Source organism: Gigantopelta aegis, chromosome 12 (genome assembly GCF_016097555.1).
Source record: "Gigantopelta aegis isolate Gae_Host chromosome 12, Gae_host_genome, whole genome shotgun sequence".
Lineage (NCBI taxonomy): Eukaryota > Metazoa > Mollusca > Gastropoda > Neomphalida > Peltospiridae > Gigantopelta > Gigantopelta aegis.
Window position 1 is genome coordinate 36,443,126 of NC_054710.1, and position 23,093 is coordinate 36,466,218.

At 39.6% G+C, this 23,093-nt stretch overlaps 1 protein-coding gene across 1 annotated transcript; it reads left to right on the top strand.

Moving 5' to 3' along the window:
• On the top strand, positions 1-19,707 carry LOC121386028. Its single transcript, XM_041516823.1, has 6 exons — positions 1-546; positions 11,598-11,625; positions 12,135-12,335; positions 14,858-15,073; positions 16,001-16,063; positions 17,842-19,707. Exons 1-6 carry the CDS (start codon positions 1-3, stop codon positions 18,069-18,071), a joined length of 1,284 nt encoding a protein of 427 aa, XP_041372757.1. The 3' UTR covers positions 18,072-19,707.
• Positions 19,708-23,093: the final 3,386 nt, after the last annotated feature.

Genomic DNA, 23,093 nt, shown 5'->3' on the forward strand with positions numbered 1-23,093 from the left:
ATGATCTTGAGTACTCTGTGGACGGTGTTGTTGTCCATATCCCTGAAAAGGATTCCTTGTCTGTACAGACCCTCCCGGCGCGTCGTCACCACTAGGCAGAGCGTCCCATCTCGTAAGTCCGTATCGTGGATGGCCACCTCACAGCCGTCGGGGAAGCGATTGAAACTTCCCTCTTGGATACCTCCCGGCAGTGAGCCCACGTGTGGTGTATCACCAACCAATTACTTAGAGTACTGGCTCTTGATCTTGCTGACAGCGAGACTCTATGCGGTAAAGTCCCTGCCTCGGTCAGAGGCAGAAGGCCGTGCCTTGGCTGGCTGGTCACTCGGGGGAGTGACGGCCTTCCGTTTCACAACACCAACTTCCTTTTTCGTCTCAACGGAGTTCCCCGTGGGTGGGGGTCTCGATAGAGTCGAACGTGAAGGTGCAGGAACGGGAGACGCCGGCCGTGGAGTCTCGCACATGGCAATATTCAGCTCCTCTCCTGGCGTCGACTCGTCAGACTTCGCTTGCTGGGTTTCCTCAGCTGGCTTGGCTGGCTTGTCCGTTCGGGCTGGGGGCGACGACGCAGAAGGGACCGCCGCTAGCGGTTGAGCCGCCAGCTTTGTTCCCCCCTGTGCCGCCCCTGGCGCACGTTTCCTCTTCCTCTTTCCTCTTCCCTTCTTTTGTGGAGCAGGGTCGCCGTACACCAAAGTCACGGTTGCCCGTGACTCGGTGTACGCGACGCGGTATTCTATCAGCGTCCCATACGAAGCAATTAATCCCCCCAGGTGGGGGGTGGGGTGGGGGGGGGGGGTTAACACGAGAGAGCATGAAACAGCGGCCGTCTTCATCGCCAGTTCGAGTAGGAATGTCAATTGAGGATAATCAATTTTGAGTTACTGTTGCCATCTGGTTGGGGCATAAACATCAAACTTTTAAGGTTTTGACACCATTTTGTAACTGTTGTTATGGAAAACCAACCAAAGAAAAGAAAACGTCACGAGATTACAGCCTGCGAAAAGAGAGAAATATGTCAATACAAAGTTAAAAATCCCAAAGCTAGTCTTGATATGATGGCAAAGTATTTCGGTAACACTTTTGGTCATGACATCGGGAAGTCGACTATTGGCGACATTGTGAAAAATAAAGAAAAATGGTTAAGCATTGCCGAAGATGAATCCGCACTGTCACTTGTCAGCTATTGACCGTTGGCGATGAAAACAATCTCGAACTTGTTCTTAAAATGCAAAGCTCCTTTACGTCAAACTGTGCTATTAGACAATACCGTATTTCAGATTACTTTGTGAAATATTGACTGAGGTTTGTGCACGTGTGCATGTGATATTGAAGGTTAAACAAATAAATGATTGTATTTCATGCTTTTTAAAAAAATTTTATCTTTTGTAATCTAAGGGAGACCACTCTGGACATGATTCAGTAGTCCGGAAATTCGTTTATCCGGTCAATTTGTGGGAAAACCATTCTGTCCGGATTATCGAATCTCGACTGTATATATATATATATATATATATATATATATATATATATATATATATTTTTTTTTTTTTTTTTTTTTTTTTTTTTTATTACCTTGCTACAAGCATGCAAATGAATTAACATAAATTATTGCATTTTCAAATGATTATCGTAGAGCTTTCAAACGTTTTCACCAAATAAAATATTTTTCGATTATTAGAAATACTACTTACTCACATTGCTTAGAATATAAAAATCTCTATAACCAATGCATTTCGGGACATCGATTATTGGCTAAAATAAGTTTATTTCTTCCAATCGACCAAACGAAATTTGAGATAATTCGGCAAAAAAATTATTCCAAATTTATTTATCCGTATTATGCTTTATATTTAAAACATGTTACATTAAGATGGTGTTTAAAGAAAGAAAAAAAACAAGGAAAAAACAGGATGTGTGTTTATTTTGTTGAAAGGCACACACGAAAGTCTTGCCCAGGCTGAAAACACGATCTAGTCGCTTTCATTTTTATAATTATATTATTATAATCCAATTTCATAGCATTTCTACCACCTCTCCCGCTCCTCCACCACCTACCATCCCCATGTCTTGGACACATTTCCTGAACTTTATACTATGCCCAAGAAAGGCACACTTAAATTACAATATACACAGTCTGGGTACCTTGTTAAAATGACAGTCAGTACTACATCCAACTTGCTGGCATATTTTAAACGCAAACATAATCATGCAGTGCAGCTCTGATGTTTAAATCGTTCATAGCCAAATATCATCAAGAAAACAATTACAGCAAAAAAGTACATTGTTTTGAACATTGTATGTTTCTCACTTCCATTACCGTGTATAATTAAGATCTCGAAATGGTTTCATGGATGTCATGTTTCGTACACTCCCACCCCAAACTCTATATGTAGTAAACATATAACGCATTTTTTCACTATATCATAAGCTATATTTATGTACTGTTGATAAAATATAATATTTACTAATTTTCGCAATTGTATTATATCTGTACTACTACCGATATTATAATTATTATTAGGGTTGTCACGATCCCTGTCGGTGGGCCCATTGGGCTATTTCTCGCTCCAGCCAGTGCACCACGACTGGTGTATCAAAAGTCGTGACATGTGTTTTCCTGTCTGTGGGATGGTGCATATAAAAGATCCCTTGCTGTTAAATCGAAAAGAGTAGCCCATGAAGTGGCGACAGCGGGTTTCCTTGCACAATATCTGTGTGGTCCTTAACAATATGTCCGACGCCATATAACCGTAATTAAATGTGTTGAGTGCGTCATTAAATAAAACATTTCCTTCCTTTCTTCCTTCGATACATAGCCATCAATACGATACGTATAACGATACCTGATTCATGATGTTTTTCCCCGTAAAACAAGAAGGTGAAGTTTGAGTGAAACGGTTTAAAAATAAAAATAAACCTGATAAAAGTAAAACACCGATTAAAGACAGTTTCAGAGTAGAAATACCACATCACAGACATATTGACATGAGCAGGCACATATTCTAGGTACACTGTCGTTTTTTGTGTGATGGAAATAACTTATCAATAAGTAAATACCAGTACAAATTGGTGTTGGTAAATGAATACAGAAGTAACTGGGACGTAGCCAGAGAGGAACAATCGCCGAGGAAAACCCAGACCTGTAAAACAAATATCAGTGTCATGGGAGAAATAAAATAAATATGGGGAAATTCCAGACGAGGTAAGCGCCTCGTCTGCCTGATGCTGGCTACGCCACTGATTAATATAGGAATCGATATATGGTCAAAATAGGAATCGATACACAAGCAAGGGTATCGTGTATCGTATCGCCAGTAGTAGTATCGTGATGCATCGGTGTATCGGTATATCTTGACACCCCTAATAATTATACTATTTTTGCTCCTGTAAGCCATGTCCTACCATTGAACACGTCCTCATATACCGTAAAATACGGTCTCAGCGTAATACATTCTTATCTTGTCTTGGCGTACTTAAATAAACGCTAGCTTGATTGTTTCAAGGTCATATTCCGTATATTTATTTCAACACCACTACTGGGAAAACTGACAGCCGTTTCAATATTAATTAGCTAATTCGAGATGTAATTGAACCTTCAGTGAATGGAAGCACGTTCTAGACGATTGACTGATTGATTCAGCATAATATTCCGTATACTTTATTTATTTAAATATCACCACTGGCAATAATATTGACAGCACTTTTAGTATTAGCTAATATTTACTTATGTAGAGTGTTTGCTTTGAAACGTAATGGGTCGAAGCGGAGGCGAGATTTAGTTCAGTCCGTACAGGACTCACCTGATGAAGTGATTAGGTCGTATGGTCGAAGGAAGGACTTGTTTTATTTAACGACGCACTCAACACATTTTATTTACGGTTATATGGCGTCAGACATATGGTTAAGAACCACACAAATATTGAGAGAGGAAACCCGCTGTCGCCACTTCATGGTTACTCTTTTTCGATTAGCAGCAAGGGATATTTTATATGCACCATCCCACAGACAGGATAGTACATACCACGGCCTTTGTTACACCAGTTGTGGAGCACTGGCTGGAACAAGAAATATCCCTATGGGTCCACCGACGGGGATCGATCCTAGACCGACCGCGTATCAAGCAAACGCTTTACCACTGGGCTATTTCCCGCCCCTCGTAGGGTCGACATTTCTCGGCAGACCCATTTGTTTTTCCCCCATCCCAAATAGTGCCCCCAAACGGGTATATCAAAGGCTGTGGTATTTGCTTTCCTATCTGTGGGCGCCAGACACCTCCACCCCGACCTCTATCGTCGAGTGCTTCTTGAACTTCGAACACGCGGGGCCCAGCGTGTCGCCTATGTAAAAAAGAAAGAAAAAAAGTTAAAGTTTGTTTTGTTTAACGACACCACTAGAGCACGTCGTCAAACTTCGTACACACGGGGCATAGCGTGCCGCCTATGCATGGGCGTCAATCCGGCTTTAAAAGTGTGTGTGTGGGGGGGGGGGGGGGGGGGCGGGACGTGATAGTGTGTGTGTGTGTGTGTGTGTACATTGTGTGTGTGTGTGTGTGTGTGTGTGTGTGTGTGTGTGTGTGTGTGCTAAACGACAAAGTGTGGTGGTGGTGGTGGGGGGGGGGGGGGGACATGTATATAGATTGTCCCCCGACGTTGAAAAGTGTTTAACGACACCACTAGAATACACTGATTTTTTTAAATCATCGGCTATTGGATGTCAAACATTTGATAATTTTGACATATAGTCTTAGAGAGGAAACCCGCTACATGTGTTTGCATTAGTTATTTGTAGGAAAGTGAATATATAGACCGCTTGCTGCTAATGGAAAAATGTAGCGGGTTTCCTCTCTAAGACTATATTTCAGAATTACGGAATGATCTCCAATAGCTGATTATTAATTAATCAGTGTGCTCTAGTGGTGTCGTTAAACTAAACTTCATTGTAATAAAATATGATCTAATATCTTTGAAGCAATCATTTAAGGATTGTCCGTTCTCACATAAGTTTGTGGATAATTTTGGTTGTTGTTCATACCCAGATGAACGTAAAATAAATAAATAACAGGGGCGTAGGCTAGGGGGTTCGGGGGATTCGGACGAACCCCCCCCCCCCCCCCCCCCTCCCGCTGAAGCAAATGGTTCGCTTTCAGAACTGAAACATATAGGTTTATATATATGGAGTTTCTGGTGGTGCAAAAACAAAATAGAAAAAGGTCCACTTGGTTCACATCACGCTACGCCCCTGAAATAAGACTTATAATTAAATTTGAAACATACTAATAAGTTCTTCTTTTTTTTTTTCTTCTTTTTTTCTCTTTTTTTTTTAAATAACGCTTACCAAAACAGATTGCCAAAATAAAATGACGTCATCAGGTATGACGTTCCCGGACGACGTAATTTTTACATTCATCGAGAAATGAACACACTCCCGTTGCTACGTCTTGATGAATGGGATGACGTTATCTTGTAATGAATGTAACGGAAATTTAATTATTTCTCATTGTCAACAATGTTAATGGTATTGGCCAGAGTGGTGCTTTGTTCTCTGCGAGAAAGTGCATATAAAAATATTTTGGTGCTAATAGAAAAAAGTGTCAGAATTATCCAATAGCCAATAATTAATTTATCAGTGTGTGCTAATGGGTATCTGCACACCTGATAATAGGGGATATTCACACAAATAATATCGAGTAGTCTGTTGTGAAAAAAAACAATAATAAAAAAATAACAATAAAAACAATTTTAAAAAACCCCAAACAACAAGAAAAATCACACACACGCACACACACACACACACACACACACACACACACACACAAAGGCGCGCGCGCGCGCGCGCACGTACACACACACGCACACAACCCTCCCCCCAACCAAAATAAAATAAAATAAAATAAAGATAAAAATTAAAATAAAACAAACAAACAAACCCAACACAACAAGAACAACACCCCTCAATAAAAAAACAAAAAAGCCCAAACAAAAACTAACACCAGTTAACCAACAAAACAAACAACAATCCCCCCTCTACAGAAAAAACAACAAAACCCCCCCCCCCCCCCAAAAAAACAAAACAACAAACACACAAAAAAAACCCAACAAAACAACCCCCAACCCAATAAAAATCACAACTCACCTCTATATTAATTAATTTTATTTGTGAGATAAATCGAACATAACAAACGTGGGGCTAAGCGGAACTTCAATTATGAGAATAAAATGGTCTCAAAAGTACATGTACATATAAAGCTATATTCACCAAAGGGCCTTCCAACTGTCTGAAATAAATTGTTTTACGCTGGGCTGACGAACGTGTGTCGTCTAAGCGTACCCACTTAATGAATCGATAAGGTGAACGTAGACCTCAAACAATCTATTGTTAATCCAAGGGTAACTGCTGAGCCGATAGGTGTTTTATGTTTAATCGAGTTCCATTCGTTACAACGATAACATGCCCTGCGGCCGTCCGCCTATGTAATTCAATAATATTGATGTTCGTACTAAGCAAACAATAACAAAAAAAAAAGAATACTCAGAGACACACACCCGTATTTTTGGCTTTAGTTGGAATTGAAGGGTCTTAAAAAAATTAATTTCCTCGATAAAATTGACAATAATAAAATTATATATTATTCTTTACAGGGCCCGGCTGTCGGAGTCGAATCTGTATGTGTGTGTTGGGGGGGGGGGGGGGGGGGGGGGACTGGGCGGCTTTGCTACCACCCCCACCCCACCCCCCGCTTTGTTCCCCATATACTATCAAATTCAAGCATACTAGCCTATAATGTCCATGAAGACACTAGAAACAAAATCAAACCTGTTACAACACCATCTCTAACTGTATTATCAATGTGTAGATTCCCATTTTTTTCCCAGTCACTGTGACGGCGTCACAACCATCTACGTATACCAGTAACATACATAGATAATGGAGACTGGACTGATATATCAAAGGCCGTGGTATGTGCTATACTGTCTGTGGGATGGTGCTTATAAAAGATCCCTTGCTACAAATGAAAAAATATAGTGGGTTTCCTCTCTAAGAATATATATCAAAATTACCAAATGTTTAACATCCAATAGCCGATGATTAATAATAAATGTGTTCTAGTGGTGTCATTAAACAAAACAAACCTTTACATAGATAATATAAAATTTAGAAAGTATAATATAAGAAGGAAATGTTTTATTTAACGACGCATTCAACACATTTTATTTACTGCTATATGTCGTCTGACATATGGTTATTAGGAAACCCGCTGTCGCCACTTCATAGGCTACTCTTTTCAATTAGCAGCAAGGGATCTTTTATATGCACTATCCCACAGACAAGATAACACATACATCGGCTTTTGATATACCAGTCGTGGTGCACTGACTGGAGCGAGAAATAGGCTAATGGGCCCACCGACGGGGATCGATCCCAGATCGACCACGCATCAAGCGAACGCTTTACCACTGGGCTACACCCCGCCCCGGTTGCAAACAAATCACTACGCATTTTTACGCGGATTACAACTAATTTTGAGGGTATAATGATGGAAATACACGGTAGAAAGGTATCAGGTTAGAACATTTTGCCCGAATATCTCTACCTTTTGACCGAATTTGAAGCTTTATCCCCTGTCTCGTACGCTTATGCCAAAATGTGGGACGAGTTTAATATTTCTGCAACTTTCATTAACTTTTTCATTTCTGTTATTTTCGATTCATTAATTCTGTTTTGTTTCTCCTATCCAAATAGCTTTTGATTTAGTATAACTTATTTTTTGGGCCAGACATTTGTACATAATAGTCTCAAACTGACAGTGCATTGTGTAGAGATTGTGGAGAGCCACCAAGAAATACACTTGTATCATCTTAAATATTATGATATTAAATATTCCTCTCCATCTATAAAAATACATTTAACAATTGGTGATTTTTAAAATTATTTATTAAGCCGAGGATTTCAACACATAAAATAAATATATAAGGAGACATAGGATCGCCTTGCCTACATCAGACATCAGCACAGGCTAATAAAGGTATGACCTTACTCAAAATGAGAATTAGAAATCTTAACTTACCAATAGACTGCCAACTATACTTGTTTGATAGTACCATTGTCCCTATTCTGTTATATTCCTCGGAAATTTGGGGTTTTGGTAATAATCAAAATATAGAAAGAATACAGCTAAATTTTCTAAGAGACTTATTAAGGCTAAGAAGAACCCCACTGCCCATGATTTATGGGGAATTAGGCGTATTCCCATTAGATATTAAGATACAAATTAGAATGCTAAGTTTTTGGGCCTCGTTGATCACAGGAAAGGCCTCTAAAATATCATATATACTGTACAAAACAATGATTAGTGAAATCACAAAAAATGGGTCAAAATTTAAATGGTTAAGTAATAATACAATCTATTAAATAAATTAGGACTGGGAAATTATTGGTTAAACCAGACAGTCTCAAATAAGAACTCATTTATTAAGTTAGTTACTGAACGTTTAAAAGATCAATTCAGACAAACCTGGAACGAAAATATTAACACTTATCCCAAATGTATTACTTATAGAATATTTAAATCGGCACATGCTTGTGAAAATTACCTTCTTTACTTACCTGAAAAAATACGCATTATTTACAGTCGATTCAGAACCAGCAATCACTATCTTCCAATTGAAACTGGCAGATGGCAAAATATTGAACGAAAATATAGAATTTGCCCTCTTTGCAAAATCACAATTGGTGATGAATTTCATTATTTATTTCAATGTCCACACTTTACTAACGAAAGATCAACCTACCTAAATAAATATTACTTCAACAGACCAAACACTTTTAAATTACACAAGCTCTTTAACACAAAACAATTATCTATTATAAAGAAACCATGTACGTTTCTTAATGTCATTAATAGTGTATTAAAAGACACGCCTTTGTCATAGATTTATTAAACTAATATATTTTAGCTTTTGTGTATGATATAGATAGATAGATAGATAGATAGATAGATATAATTATATGCATGTATATTTTAATCAGCAGCCGCCATTGTATTGTGTATATATATGTTTGTAAACACCTCAATGTAACACCGTTTGTGTTCTGAGTGAATAAAGTTCTGTTCTGACACCAGTCTGTTCGATATTACACTAGATCGGGAATTATATACGTTTAATCCAGTTTTTAACAGACGTCCTAAAGTTAAAACTATCTATAGCCCGTCCCATCCTCCTACAAAAAGTTTTTTTTTGGTGAATGATTTCAGTTTGGTTTGATTTAAGAATAAAAGTAAAAGTGTTTTGGAAATAACAACAACAAAAAAATCCTAATTCTTTGTGCAATTAAAAAACAATCTGCTTAGAAATAAATAACTTGTAGTAAATTCCATAGTATGAATAAAGGAGTTCCCTGTGTGACGGACTATATATGTAAGTTGGTTAACCGCCAATACCAAATATTATATTTAAAGTCTCTCTCTCTCTCTCTGTCTCACTCTCTGTCTGTCTGTCTCTGTCTGTGTGTCTCTCTGTCTATCTGTCTGTCTGTCTCTGTGTGTGTCTTTATATATTTGTCTGCTCTCTCTCTCTCTCTCTCTCTCTCTCTCTCTCTCTCTCTCTCTCTATTTCTCTCTCTCTCTCTCTCTCTCTCTCTCTCTCTCTCTCTCTCTCTCTCTCTCTCTCTCTCTCTCTCTGTGTCTGTCTCTGTCTGTGTCTCTCTCTGTCTATCTGTCTGTCTGTCTGTGTGTGTATCTTTATATATTTGTCTGCTCTCTCTCTCTCTCTCTCTCTCTCTCTCTCTCTCTCTCTCTCTATCTCTCTATCTCTCTATATATATATATATATATATATATTTCTCTCTCTCTCTCTCTCTCTCTCCTCTCTCTCTCTCTCTCTCTCTCTCTCTCTCTCTCTCTCTCTCTCTCTCTCTCATCTAAAAATAAATTTCCCGCTAATATGAACCTGATCTTCAAAATAGCGATGAGCTTCAATATAGTAGTTAATAACTGTGCCCATGGTGTGAGGGAATGTTAATGTTTTAACTTATTTTTATTAACAAGTTTATCACCCCAGAAATAAATATGATAGTGTCAGGGATGGGGTCCTGATATCACTACCTTACAGGTCCTGTGTGAGGGAATTAGACAAAGCTCGCTTATCAATCAATAAATAGCGTTTTTTAGTGTGGAAACAATGTGCCACAAATGAACAGACTATGCCCTTGGATATGACTTTCATGTCGTTGATCGATGGACTTTGGTAGTTGAAGTCATAATAACATTCCTAACTTCCACGGTGTTAGAGTACACGTCGCAGCTTCCTGTGTACGATTATCCACGGTGATCCAATATCCAATGATTAATCGGTGTGATTTAGTGGCGTCGTCAAACACATCAAGCTGTAACTGAAAACAATAGTGTGGAATTACCAGAACAGAACAGAACTTTACTACACTCAGGCCGTTCTGCTACGGTGTGAGAGGAACAGACGTAGTCTGATTTCGACAAGATGTTTACAGGAGAATACATTTTTCGATACATATAAAAATACAAATGGACGTCATGGTATTACAAAAATAAAAAGGTTTCTTCTGTTTATCGACACCACTAAGCACATTGATTTATTAATCATCGGCTATTGGATGTCAAACATATGGTCATTTTAACACAGTCATAGAGAGGAAACAGTTTTCCATTAGTATCAAGGGATCTTTTATATGCACCATCCCACAGACAGGATAGCACATACCACGGCCTTTGATATACCAGTCGTGGTGCACTGGCTGGAACAAGAAATAACCCAATAAACCCACCAACGGGGATCGATCCTAGACCGACCACGCATCATCAGGCACGCGCTATACCACTGGGCTACGTCCCGCCCCTGTCATGATATTACAGTATAGAAATATGTGTAAACACAATGTAGATAAATTCCGTGATGTAACAGAGTAGAGATATATTGTAAAATATAAATATTCACAATATTTCAGCTACAACGGTGTACTTACATTTAGAAATATTACAGTTTATCATGCAGACATGCTTCCTACGACCCGATAACCCCATCATGATAAGTCGTTGTGTTATTATGTCACTGCATGATAACACCTCCGTTGCTAGCATGATAACCTTGACGTTGCTATCTGTTATTATGTCACTGCATGATAACTCCTCCGTTGCTAGCATGATAACCTTGACGTTGCTATCTGTTATTATGTCACTGCATGATAACACCTCCGTTGCTAGCATGATAACCTTGACGTTGCTATGTGTTATCAGGTCACCAAATGTTTGACATCCAGTAGCCGATGATTAATTAATCAATGTGTTTTAGTGGATAAGTTGTATCGTTAAAAAAGCAAAACAACTTTAAAGGGTTTTTTTTTCTTTTTGTTGTAAATAGGCAGCATACTGGATCCAGTGTGTACGAAATTTGATGACATGCTCTATTAGTGTCTTTAAACAAAACAAATTAACAGGTATTCTTTCTTTTTGTTGTACATAGATGGTACGCTGGGTCCAGTGTATACAACTTGGGGGGGGGGGGGGGGGGGGGGGTTCGTTTATTTTTTCTTGATTTGTTTTGTATTCTTTTTGTGTTTTTTTGTAGGCGGCATGCTGGGTCCAGTGTATACGAAGTTTGTCGACGTGTTCTAGTGTTGTTACACAAAACAAACTTGGTTATTTTAATTTTTGTTGTAGGCGGCACGCTTGACCCGGTGTGTACGAAGTTTGATGACGTGCTCTAGTGGTGTCGTTAAACAAAACTAACTTTTTCTTTTCGTTGTACATAGGCGGCACGTTTCCCCCGTGCGTACGGAGTTTGTTTCTTCTCTGAGACTAGACGTTAATATAATTGCCAAATGTTCGCCATCCAATAGCCGATGATTAATAAATAAATAAATGTGCTCCAGTGGTATCATTAAACAAAACACACTTTTTATTTTTATTTTTGTTGTAGGCGGCTCGCTGGGCCCCGTGTGTACGAAGTTTGAGGACGTGCTCTAGTGGTGTCGTTAAACAAAACCAACTTTAAGCTTTTTTTTGTCCATAGGCGTCACGCTGGGCCCTATGTGTATGAAGTTTGAGGACGTGCTCTAGTAGTATCGTTAAACAAAAACACTTTTAATTTTTATTTTTGTTGTAGGCGGCACGCTGGGCCCCGCGTGCACAAAGTTCGACGAGGACACGACGCTAGAGGTCGCGGTGGAGGTGTCTGGCGCGTGCTACTACGGCTTCTCGGTGGGCATGCAGTACACGTCAGCCGAGCAGCTGTGTCAGTCACAGGGCGCTCACCTCGTCCACCTCGAGACAGAGCAGAAACAACACGACGTCTGGAACGCTCTCGGTAACTGTTCTGAACACGTGTACACACACACACACACACACACATACACACACACACACACACACACACACACACACACACACACACACACACACACAGACAGAGAGAGAGAGAGAGAGAGAGAGAGAGAGAGAGAGAGAGAGAGAGAGAGAGAGAGAGAGACATATACACACACAAACACAAACACACAGGCGCGCGCGCAAACACATATGCATACACATACACACACGTATACACACACATATATACACACACATACATACATATAAACACATACCGTACATACATACGCACACACATACATACTACGTACGTACGTACATACATACATACATACATACATACATACATACATACATACAGCAAGGCATAAGACAATTTGTGAGCCCAGAAAGGATTTAATTACATACATTATATAGATATTCATACATCAATACATACATACATACACCAATACATACATACATACATCGGGATCGACCGCGTAGGCCTCATGCATGTGGTTGAGTTAAACAGCATCCTTTTTTTATGGATGCCTGGATAGCTCAGAACGCATCGTGGTTAGTCAGCAATTTGCGGGCGATTCGGTGTCATAGTTTCAAGTCCCAGCAACGGCATGGGACAATTTGTGAGGCCAGAAAGGAGTTAATTATCCACTGTGCCAGTGCGTTCATATCTATGTATGTAACAGTCAACCTCGACATACATACAATATATAGATATTCATACATCGATACATACATACATACACACACACATATACACAGACATATACGCACACACACACACACACACACACACACACACACACACACATACACGCACAAACACAGATGCATGCACATACACAGATGCACACACACACGCACGCACACACACACACATATACACACACACACACACACACACACACACACACACATATGCACACATACACATTTTTTTTTTGATAACTGAAATGAATGGAAATACTTGATCCAGCACAGAAAGAAAAGAATTCATTCACACTGGATGCAGTGCGTGAATCATGGAGAAAAAAAAGAAGTCTCGATTGAACAGAAGCCTTTTGGTGTACATGTATGTACTTATCATAGAACGTTGGGACGGGGGTGGGGAGGACCTAATGTGTCCACCAAAAAGAGTTGACCTTGGCACAAGTGCTCTACCAATGAGCTACAAATCTACGTCCACGCCATTTCCACACCAGCTCACCCCTCTCACATCAGCTCATTCCCTCTACTTCCATTCCACACCAGCTCACCCCTCTCACATCAGCTCACCCCTCTACTTCCATTCCACACCAGCTCACCCCTCTCACATCAGCTCATCCCCTCTACTTCCATTCCACACCAGCTCACCCCTCTCACATCAGCTCATCCCCTCTACTTCCATTCCACACCAGCTCACCCCTCTCACATCAGCTTACCCCCTCTACTTCCATTCCACACCAGCTCACCCCTCTCACATCAGCTCATCCCCTCTACTTCCATTCCACACCAGCTAATCCCTCTCACATCAGCTCATCCCCTCTACTTCCATTCCACACCAGCTCACCCCTCTCACATCAGCTTACCCCCTCTACTTCCATTCCACACCAGCTTACCCTCTCTACTTCCGTTCCACACCAGCTTACCCTCTCTACTTCCATTCCACACCAGCTTACCCTCTCTACTTCCATTCCACACCAGCTTACCCTCTCTACTTCCATTCCACACCAGCTTACCCCCTCTACTTCCATTCCACACCAGCTTACCCTCTCTACTTCCATTCCACACCAGCTTACCCCCTCTACTTCCATTCCACACCAGCTTACCCTCTCTACTTCCATTCCACACCAGCTTACCCCCTCTACTTCCATTCCACACCAGCTTACCCTCTCTACTTCCATTCCACACCAGCTTACCCTCTCTACTTCCATTCCACACCAACTTACCCCCTCTACTTCCATTCCACACCAGCTTACCCTCTCTACTTCCATTCCACACCAGCTTACCCCGATGGCCTAACCACGACACCACAGAGGCCGGTTATATTTGTAAAAAAAAAAACCCAAGAAACCCCCATCATTTTATTCTAACAATCCTTACCGTTTGCTTCGTTACTGTTTGGTAAAAAACAAACATAATTTTTCTCTAGCAATCCTAACCACAGGCGTAGGAAAGTGCCAAAAAGTGTGTGTGTGTGTGTGTGTGTGTGTGTGTGTGTGCGTGCGTGTGTGTGTGTATTAATACATGTATAAATATATAAAAACCCTCGCTGCTGCTGCTACGATGTGTGTGTGTGTGGGGGGGGGGGGGGGCACACATGACCCAGTTTCCCCTTTCCCCGCTTCCTACGCCAGTTCTCACTGTATGCTTTACTTCCTTAATTGATTAAAATATATTTTATTGCTTTTTTAACAACAACAACAAATGGATTAGGCACAAGTTATACAACTTACTAGACTTTCCTCGATGTTTGCTTCTGTACTGTTTGGTAAAACAAACTCATTTTAAAAAATATATATATATATTTTCATGTAGGCCCCAACTTTGGTCAGCACTGGATGGGTCTGAAGTTCGTGGGGGGCAGCTGGGTGTGGTGGGACAACGGACAGTCCACGGCAGTGACATCATCCAGGTGGGAAAGCGACTCTTCGGGCGCATGCGCCTACACCAACACCGACAATAACAGAGGGCTCTGGAAGGCCGCTGAACTAACGAACTGGTACAGGACAGTTTGCGAAGATGGGTCGTCAGGTGAGCTATTGATATTTAGTTTTCTGTAGTAGAAATACTTGGATGGATTATTCGTCTAAATACCGGTTACCTGAATTTTGACCAAAAATAAATAAATGCCTTTAAAAAAAAAAAAAAAAAACCTTCCAAAGGTGGCTAGATATGTACAGAGAGAAATGTTTTATTTAACGACGCACTCAACACATTTTATTTACGGTTATATGGCATCAGACATATGGTTAAGGACCACACAGATTTTGAGAGGAAACCCGCTGTCGCCACTACATGGGCTACTCTTTCCGATTAGCAGCAAGGGATCTTTTATTTGCGCTTCCCACAGGCAGGATAGCACAAACCACGGACTTTGTTGAACCAGTTATGGATCACTGGTCGGTGCAAGTGGTTTACACCTACCCATTGAGCCTTGCGGAGCACTCACTCAAGCTTTGGAGTCGGTATCTGGATTAAAAATCCCATGCCTCGACTGGTATCCGAACCCAGTACCTGCCAGCCTGTAGACCGATGGCCTAACCACTACGCCACCGATGCCGGTAGATATGTATAGTGGCTATGAAGTGCACGATCCAGCATTGGGGGACACACGCACACACGCACAATGATCATTATATGTAGCATGCACATACACACACACACGCACATACATGCACACGCACACGCATGCAGGCACACATGCATTCTCGTCTACACGAACTTCAATTTAGTTTTAAAATTAGCTGGTCTGAACACTTCTCACCAAGTAATTTCATTATGCTACCCAAAATATTATTTGTAAACCATGTAAAAATGTGTGGTCATAGTTTGGTTGATATATTGCATATAGTATAATGTTTTTAACCACATACGTTAACATTGTCGCATATGCAATTTTATTTGGTATAGTACAACCTAATTGGTCGATGTCATTCATAATATTTTTTATATTTTCAGCTGTTGCCGAAGAGACGTCATTAACAACGACGACAGGCGCACCGACTACACCAACGGTTCCAGGTCTGTAGTTATCGCTAGCGTCTCCACAAATACTCGTGTACTCGTGCACGGGTCGAGTCCAGGCTAGACCAGAGTCCGTTTGTAGTAAAGTTATATATGTAACTATAGGATTTATATTAGGGGTTTCTGTTTGGGGGTACCTGTGGTTCATAAGACTCGAGTACATGTGCAAGGGAGAGCATTCTCACTTAATTATATATTTTTATGTAATTATGCCATAATTTATGCTTGCTGCCAGTTACATTATACATGTAAATTATAATATAGGGCTATGAGTGAAAATCAAAGTTGAATGTGTCTAATGCAATTTAATCGCTTGATTTGGCATCCATGTTCAGAGCTGGAATTAAGATGCATAATGCTATTTTACTTTATTCCTTAGTCTCATTGTCATCTATGCAAATGTCGGGTAGTCGGGTTCGGGTCGAGTTTGAACCTCGAGTACATGGGCGTCAATCCGGCTTTAATGGAGGGGACGTGTTAGTGTTTGTGTGTGCGCGCAAACGTGTGTGTGTGATAAAGGAATGTCAGTGAAAATCATAAAGCTACACATTAGTGGTTAAATGTTTTATTTTTGTTTGTTTTTGTTTGTTTTTTGTTGTTGCTGTTGTTGTTTTTGTTGTTGGAGGTGGTGTTTTTGCTAAACGAAAAAATGTTGGGGGGGGGGGGGACACCTATATAGATTGTCCCCCGGCGTTGAAAAGTGAGGGGAACACGTCCCCCCCCCCCCTATCCCCCACCGATCGACGCCCATACTCGAGTTGTCCAATGTTTTGGATTCATGGAGACCCGATAGTTATTACATGGGTGATTTTTCAGGTTAATGACGTAGGTTGACGTAGGTTATCGGCTTTATCCCGTGAAGACAAGATTGGGGAACTTGGCAAAACTTTCCCGGCGAAATTCCTAATTCGTTACGAACAGGATAAATAAATTCTAATAAAATGGCAATATGTTTTCACAATTCAAGGAGGGTGAGGTCTAGTCCAGTCGGTAGAGCACTCGCCTTAGGTGTTTGGGTCGAAGGATTAAATCCTTTTGGGGGTACCATTCACTGATTGTTGCCCCCCCCCCCCCCCCCCCCCCCCCCCCCGCGCAGTCCCAATCAGTGCCGCACGACTGATATATCAACGGCCATGGTATATGTCAAATGGCTGGAACACAACAAAAAAACCAACACCACCAAAACAAACGAAAACACAAAACAAAACAAAAACAACCCCCCACCCAACCGTTTCCAAGCTTTTAAGAAGAAATACCACACAGTGTTGCAAGAGAAGCAAGTACCTTTAAAATACATGCTATAAAGCATAAAAGCCATGCTATAAAGCATATAATTCATCAAAAATAAGAATAGAATTCGTGATACAAAACATAACATTCACAAAATAAAGCATAGAATTCATGAAATAAAGCATATAATTCATGAAATAAAGCATAAAATCGACGAAATAAAGCATACAATACAAAGCAGACTTCATGAAGTAAAGTATAGAATTAATGAAATATTTAGCATAGAATTCATGAAATAAAACAAAGTTCAGGGTATGAAGCACAATTCATGAAATAAAGCATAGAATTCATAATTTAAAGCATAGAATTTATGACATAAAGCATTGAATTCGTGCAATAAAGCAAAATGTTCATGATATAAAATATAGAATTTATTCAATACTGAAAGATTTGAATACTTACAATATACTCTTTATCTTTTATTAAGTCATATTATGATTTAATAACTTCTTTTCATTTCTTTTTTCATTTTTTTTCTTCTGCAGGTGGCGTCATGTACGCCTCATTTGTGATGACGTCATCATTGTCGGACGTGGTTGAAATCGACACTAGTTCGTCTGCTTACAACCTGGAGTGTGCTAGGAAATGTTACGAGCTGGCAGACTGCCAGTTTTACAAGTTTTTTGACAACACGTGCAATCTGTACAACTACCAGTCTGCTGGCATTGGAATCAGCTGTGGTCAAGGTTTACGATGTTACAGACGAGAATACTAACAGCCCGCATTATGTACTGCTTCAAACAGAAGCAGCCACGTGTGAAGGAATTTTAGCAGGGGAGTTAGGGGGGAGTGGGAGTTTCTAGACTATGGTGAGCGGGAGTTAGGGGGGAGTGGGAGTTTCTAGACTATGGTGAGCGACATTTATAGCGGGGTCAAGTCAGTCTCCCCAGGAAAATATATTGAAAATAAAAGATGAAAATATGCTTGAGTGGGGAAGGGGAATTCGACCCCCAAAACCCTCCCCTGCACACTGCCTGAGAAGTGGTTTATAGCAGCAAGGTCGCTTCATTATATTATAGCATAGTTTACTAATGCAAAATACAAACGCAACAACAGTTTTAATAAACTAGCGATGTCGCCTCACCATATTATGTCGTCATTTACTATTCAAATATAAAAACACAACTACTGTTGTAACAAACTCACAATCTCATTTCACTATATATGTACAAAATAATTTTTTAATGCAAAATACAACATACTATAGGTTTTTAATAAATTCACAATATAACTAAACCTATTGTATCATCATTTACAAAAATGCAAAATACAAACATATCTACTATTTCAATAAACTCACAATCTCGCCTTACATTTTTATAGCATAATTTACTAATTAATATAAACACAACTACAGTTTTACTGTACTCATAATCTTGCCTCACCACATTATAATATCTATTAATGCAAAAGTACAAACACAACTACAATTTTAATATACTCACACTCTCGCCTCACGACACAATAACATCTACTAATGCAAAATGCAAACACAAGTTACTACATTTTTAATATAGGCCTACTCAATCTCGCCTCATCACATTATAACACATTATAATAACATCTACTAATGCAAAAATACAAAACACAACTACAGTTTTAATACACTCACAATCTCACCTCACCAAATTATAATAACATATACTAATGCGAAAATACAACCACAACTACAATTTTAATATACTCAGTCTCGCCTCACCACACATTAGAACACATTATAATAACACAAACACAACTACAATTTTAATATACTCAATCTCGCCTCACCATATTAGAAAACATTATAATATCACAAACACAACTACAATTTTAATATACTCAATTTCGCCTCCCCACATTATAATAACACAAACACAACTACAATTTTAATATACTCAATCTCGCCTCACCACATTAGAAAACATAATATCACAAACACAACTACAATTTTAATATACTCAGTCTCGCCTCACCACATTATAATAACATCTACTAATGCAAAAATACAAACACAACGGTTATTGTCGGTGACCTTCGAACAACATAAAAATCTTTTGCCAAAGTTAAAAATACTTTGTTACACAAACCAGTGAAACTGTAGGTCGTGTCTCGATTTTAAAATTGAGCGTAATAATAGTATTGTTTTTCGTGTGACGTAGACTCTAGCCAAATGATATCGAAGAATGGCACAAAACATTAAAACTTTTGCACAAAACAAGCTTATTATGTTGTTTATTGACGTGTGGAGCAGTTTGAGTTGAGGTTAGGTCATAGGGTTTTATGTACACATTCGGAGCAAACTGTTGTAAGGCACGCCTGTCCAGGACAGGAAAGGGGTTGGGTGGGTGGAAGAGGGGACACCGCCCGCCTGATTTTTCATCCCAACAGTACCACACGACTGATCAATATATATATATATATATATATATATATATATATATATATATATTTATCATATCACTACTAAGGAATAGCATTGGGCACGCCCATTACATAAATCACATATTTTGAGACATAAGTATGCAAATATTTAGAACATAAGTATGCAAATTACATTATTACGCAAATTATATACCAAAATGTGGAACTATTTTCACCTATCAAAATTGTTGACGAACAAACATGGTCTTTTGAAGTTGTCTTTTGCAAATATGCAAAGTATGAGAAAATCCCCGCGATTGCAGAGACGTTATTCCAAAAATGTGGGCAAACACACAAAATCCCCTTCGATGTCCCGTTGAAGTTTTCAAGTTTTATTCTTCAAAACGACCGCGAAACGTTTGTGCTGACGACCCATTCTACATTGCTACACACACACACACACACACACACACACACGCACACACACACACTCGGTATGCCGAAAGCAGGAGAACAGTGGTTCCTCGGGCAATGCATTGGTAGAAATAAACTTGCTGGACTGATGAAAAACATGTGTTCGAGTGGTAATAATAACCACTCTGCACACAAATATCTGGTCCAAAAACTGAATGACAATCACGTTCCTGCTCATTAAAACATGCAGATAACAGGACACAAAAATATTCATTCAGTTAATGCATACAGCCATATAAATCACGACCAACACAAAGAACTGTCGCACATTCTGTCCGCGATATCTACATCTTGTGAATCCTCAAGTTTGGTTCCCGTGTGTTCGTCTTCGAAGGAAATCCGACAACACTTTTAAATTCGAAACAATCACAGATCATCAATATTTCCGGCGGTGTGAACACCATGTTTGGAGGCAATGCCAGTGGGGGCAATATCGTAATAAATCTGGCTCAGCCTAAAAGTCCTGTTGTCCCCATAAAACAACGAAGAATCATTTTTGACCGTGATTCCGACGGCGACTGAACTTGATGAAGCCCTTAAATAGGTCAGTGACGTAGATACGCCTATGTCTGACAATGACGTAGTATTCAGCAAAATGCCGCGAAAAGTTATTTTGAAAAATTTGGCTATTGTCAATTATTTTATTATAATTTCATTGTGTATATATAAAACTGTTAAATTAGTATTAAATTGTTTAAATAGCTACAATCGTTCTGTCCGCTTTTAACCTAGTTTCAGAAAGCATAGATAACCTTCAAGGTGTATTGACAAACCGATTATCAGCTGAGTGATTGACATGTACATGTATTCATACGTCATAACAAATTGTTACGTCCGAGCGTTGGGGTTTTGTTTATTAATCATTTAAGTGAAAAATAAACAAAACTGACAGTGATATGATAAATAGAATTCGTCACTCGTATTTTTTAATATGGTAAATATCAACCTCGGCCTGTTAATCTGTATTTGTCTCGCCAAAGGCTCGACAAATACAGATTAACGAAGCCTCGGTTGATATTTCCCATATTAAAAAATACTCGTGACGAATCCTCTATTTATATATATATATATATATATATATATATATATATGTGTGTGTGTGTGTGTGTGTGTGTGTGTGTGTGTGTGTGTGTGTAGCAATGTAGAATGGGTCGTCAGCACAAACGTTTCGCGGTCGTTTTGAAGAATAAAACTTGAAAACTTCAACGGGACATCGAAGGGGATTTTGTGTGTTTGCCCACATTTTTGGAATAACGTCTCTGCAATCGCGGGGATTTACTCATACTTTGCATACTTGCAAAAGACAACTTCAAAAGACACCATTTTTGTTCGTCAACAGTTTTGACAGGTGAAAATAGTTCCACATTTTGGTATATAATTTGCGTAATAATGTAATTTGCATACTTATGTCTCAAAATATGTGATTTATGTAATGGGCGTGCCCAATGCTATTCCTTAGTAGTGATATGATAAATATATATATATATATATATGTATCTGTGTGTGTGTGTGTGTGTGTGTGTGTGTGTGTGTGTGTGTGTGTGTGTGTAGCAATGTAGAATGGGTCGTCAGCACAAACGTTTCGCGGTCGTTTTGAAGAATAAAACTTGAAAACTTCAACGGGACATCGAAGGGGATTTTGTGTGTTTGCCCACATTTTTGGAATAACGTCTCTGCAATCGCGGGGATTTACTCATACTTTGCATACTTGCAAAAGACAACTTCAAAAGACACCATTTTTGTTCGTCAACAGTTTTGACAGGTGAAAATAGTTCCACATTTTGGTATATAATTTGCGTAATAATGTAATTTGCATACTTATGTCTCAAAATATGTGATTTATGTAATGGGCGTGCCCAATGCTATTCCTTAGTAGTGATATGATAAATATATATATATATATATATTATATATATATATATATGTATCTCTGTGTGTGTGTGTGTGTGTGTGTGTGTGTGTGTGTTTGCGCGCGTGTGTGTGTATGTGTGTGTGCTTTTCCGGTCTGTGTAAAGTGCATATAAAAGATCCCGTGTTGCCGATAGAAGACCATATATTTGACATCCAATAGCCGATAATTTGGCCCAAAACACAACGAAGCTGGGTCTTGATCTGGCAAGTGTGGCAAAGACGCCATGTCTGGTGTATTTTGACGTATGGCTCTGCATCTGTAACGTGTTATCAATATATTAATGCAGTGGCGTAGCGTGGGCGCCCGGGGCAAGGCAAGTATTGCGCCCTCTAATCAGTGGACCGTTAGCACGCACCGAGTCCCTTCCACCAGTCCAGAATTTTACGTCCAGGCCAACTGCCCCGGTGCCCACGCTACGCCACTGTATTAATGCGTTCATATCTTTAGACAAATTTACTTCTATAAATATCAACAATAAGTATGAATCCATATTGATTAATATATACCTTTCATGTTGTTTATTTAAACAAAATTAATGAGTAAGGTTCGAACATTGTGCAGCTGCCAGTTTTACAGTGTGAAAATATAACGCATGTTCTATGTTGTCTGTTGCCAGATCTGTAGTTTGCGCCAACACAGACGCGGTGTGTTTTGTCACATTCGATTCAGTGTGTTTTATTTGTGACTAGTACCATGCTTCCCAGACCCAGACCCGGTGTGTTTTGGGTCTAATCTAGTGGTGTCGTTAAAACTGACTATACCCCCGTAACGTCACAGAATGCGTGAATCTACACCCACCAGCCCCCTCGACCGTTACAGACGGGATAGTACATACCACAGCCTTTGTTACACCAATTGTCTCTAGCACTGGCTGGAGCGATATGTAACGGGGATCGATCCTAGACCGACATCGCATCAGGCCAGAGCTTGACCGCGACACGGCGCTGTGACGTCATAGCTTTAATTGCCTAAATGACGTCAGAATGCTAATTATTCAATGACGTATTCGAT

Coding starts and splice junctions, on each gene's coding strand:
- LOC121386028 (XM_041516823.1), top strand. CDS start 1: ATGATCTTGAGTACTCTGTGGACGGTGTTGTTGTCCATATCCCTGAAA. Junction 12,336..14,857: donor CGACGTCTGGAACGCTCTCG/GTAACTGTTCTG, acceptor ATTTTCATGTAG/GCCCCAACTTTGGTCAGCAC. Junction 16,064..17,841: donor GACTACACCAACGGTTCCAG/GTCTGTAGTTAT, acceptor TTTCTTCTGCAG/GTGGCGTCATGTACGCCTCA.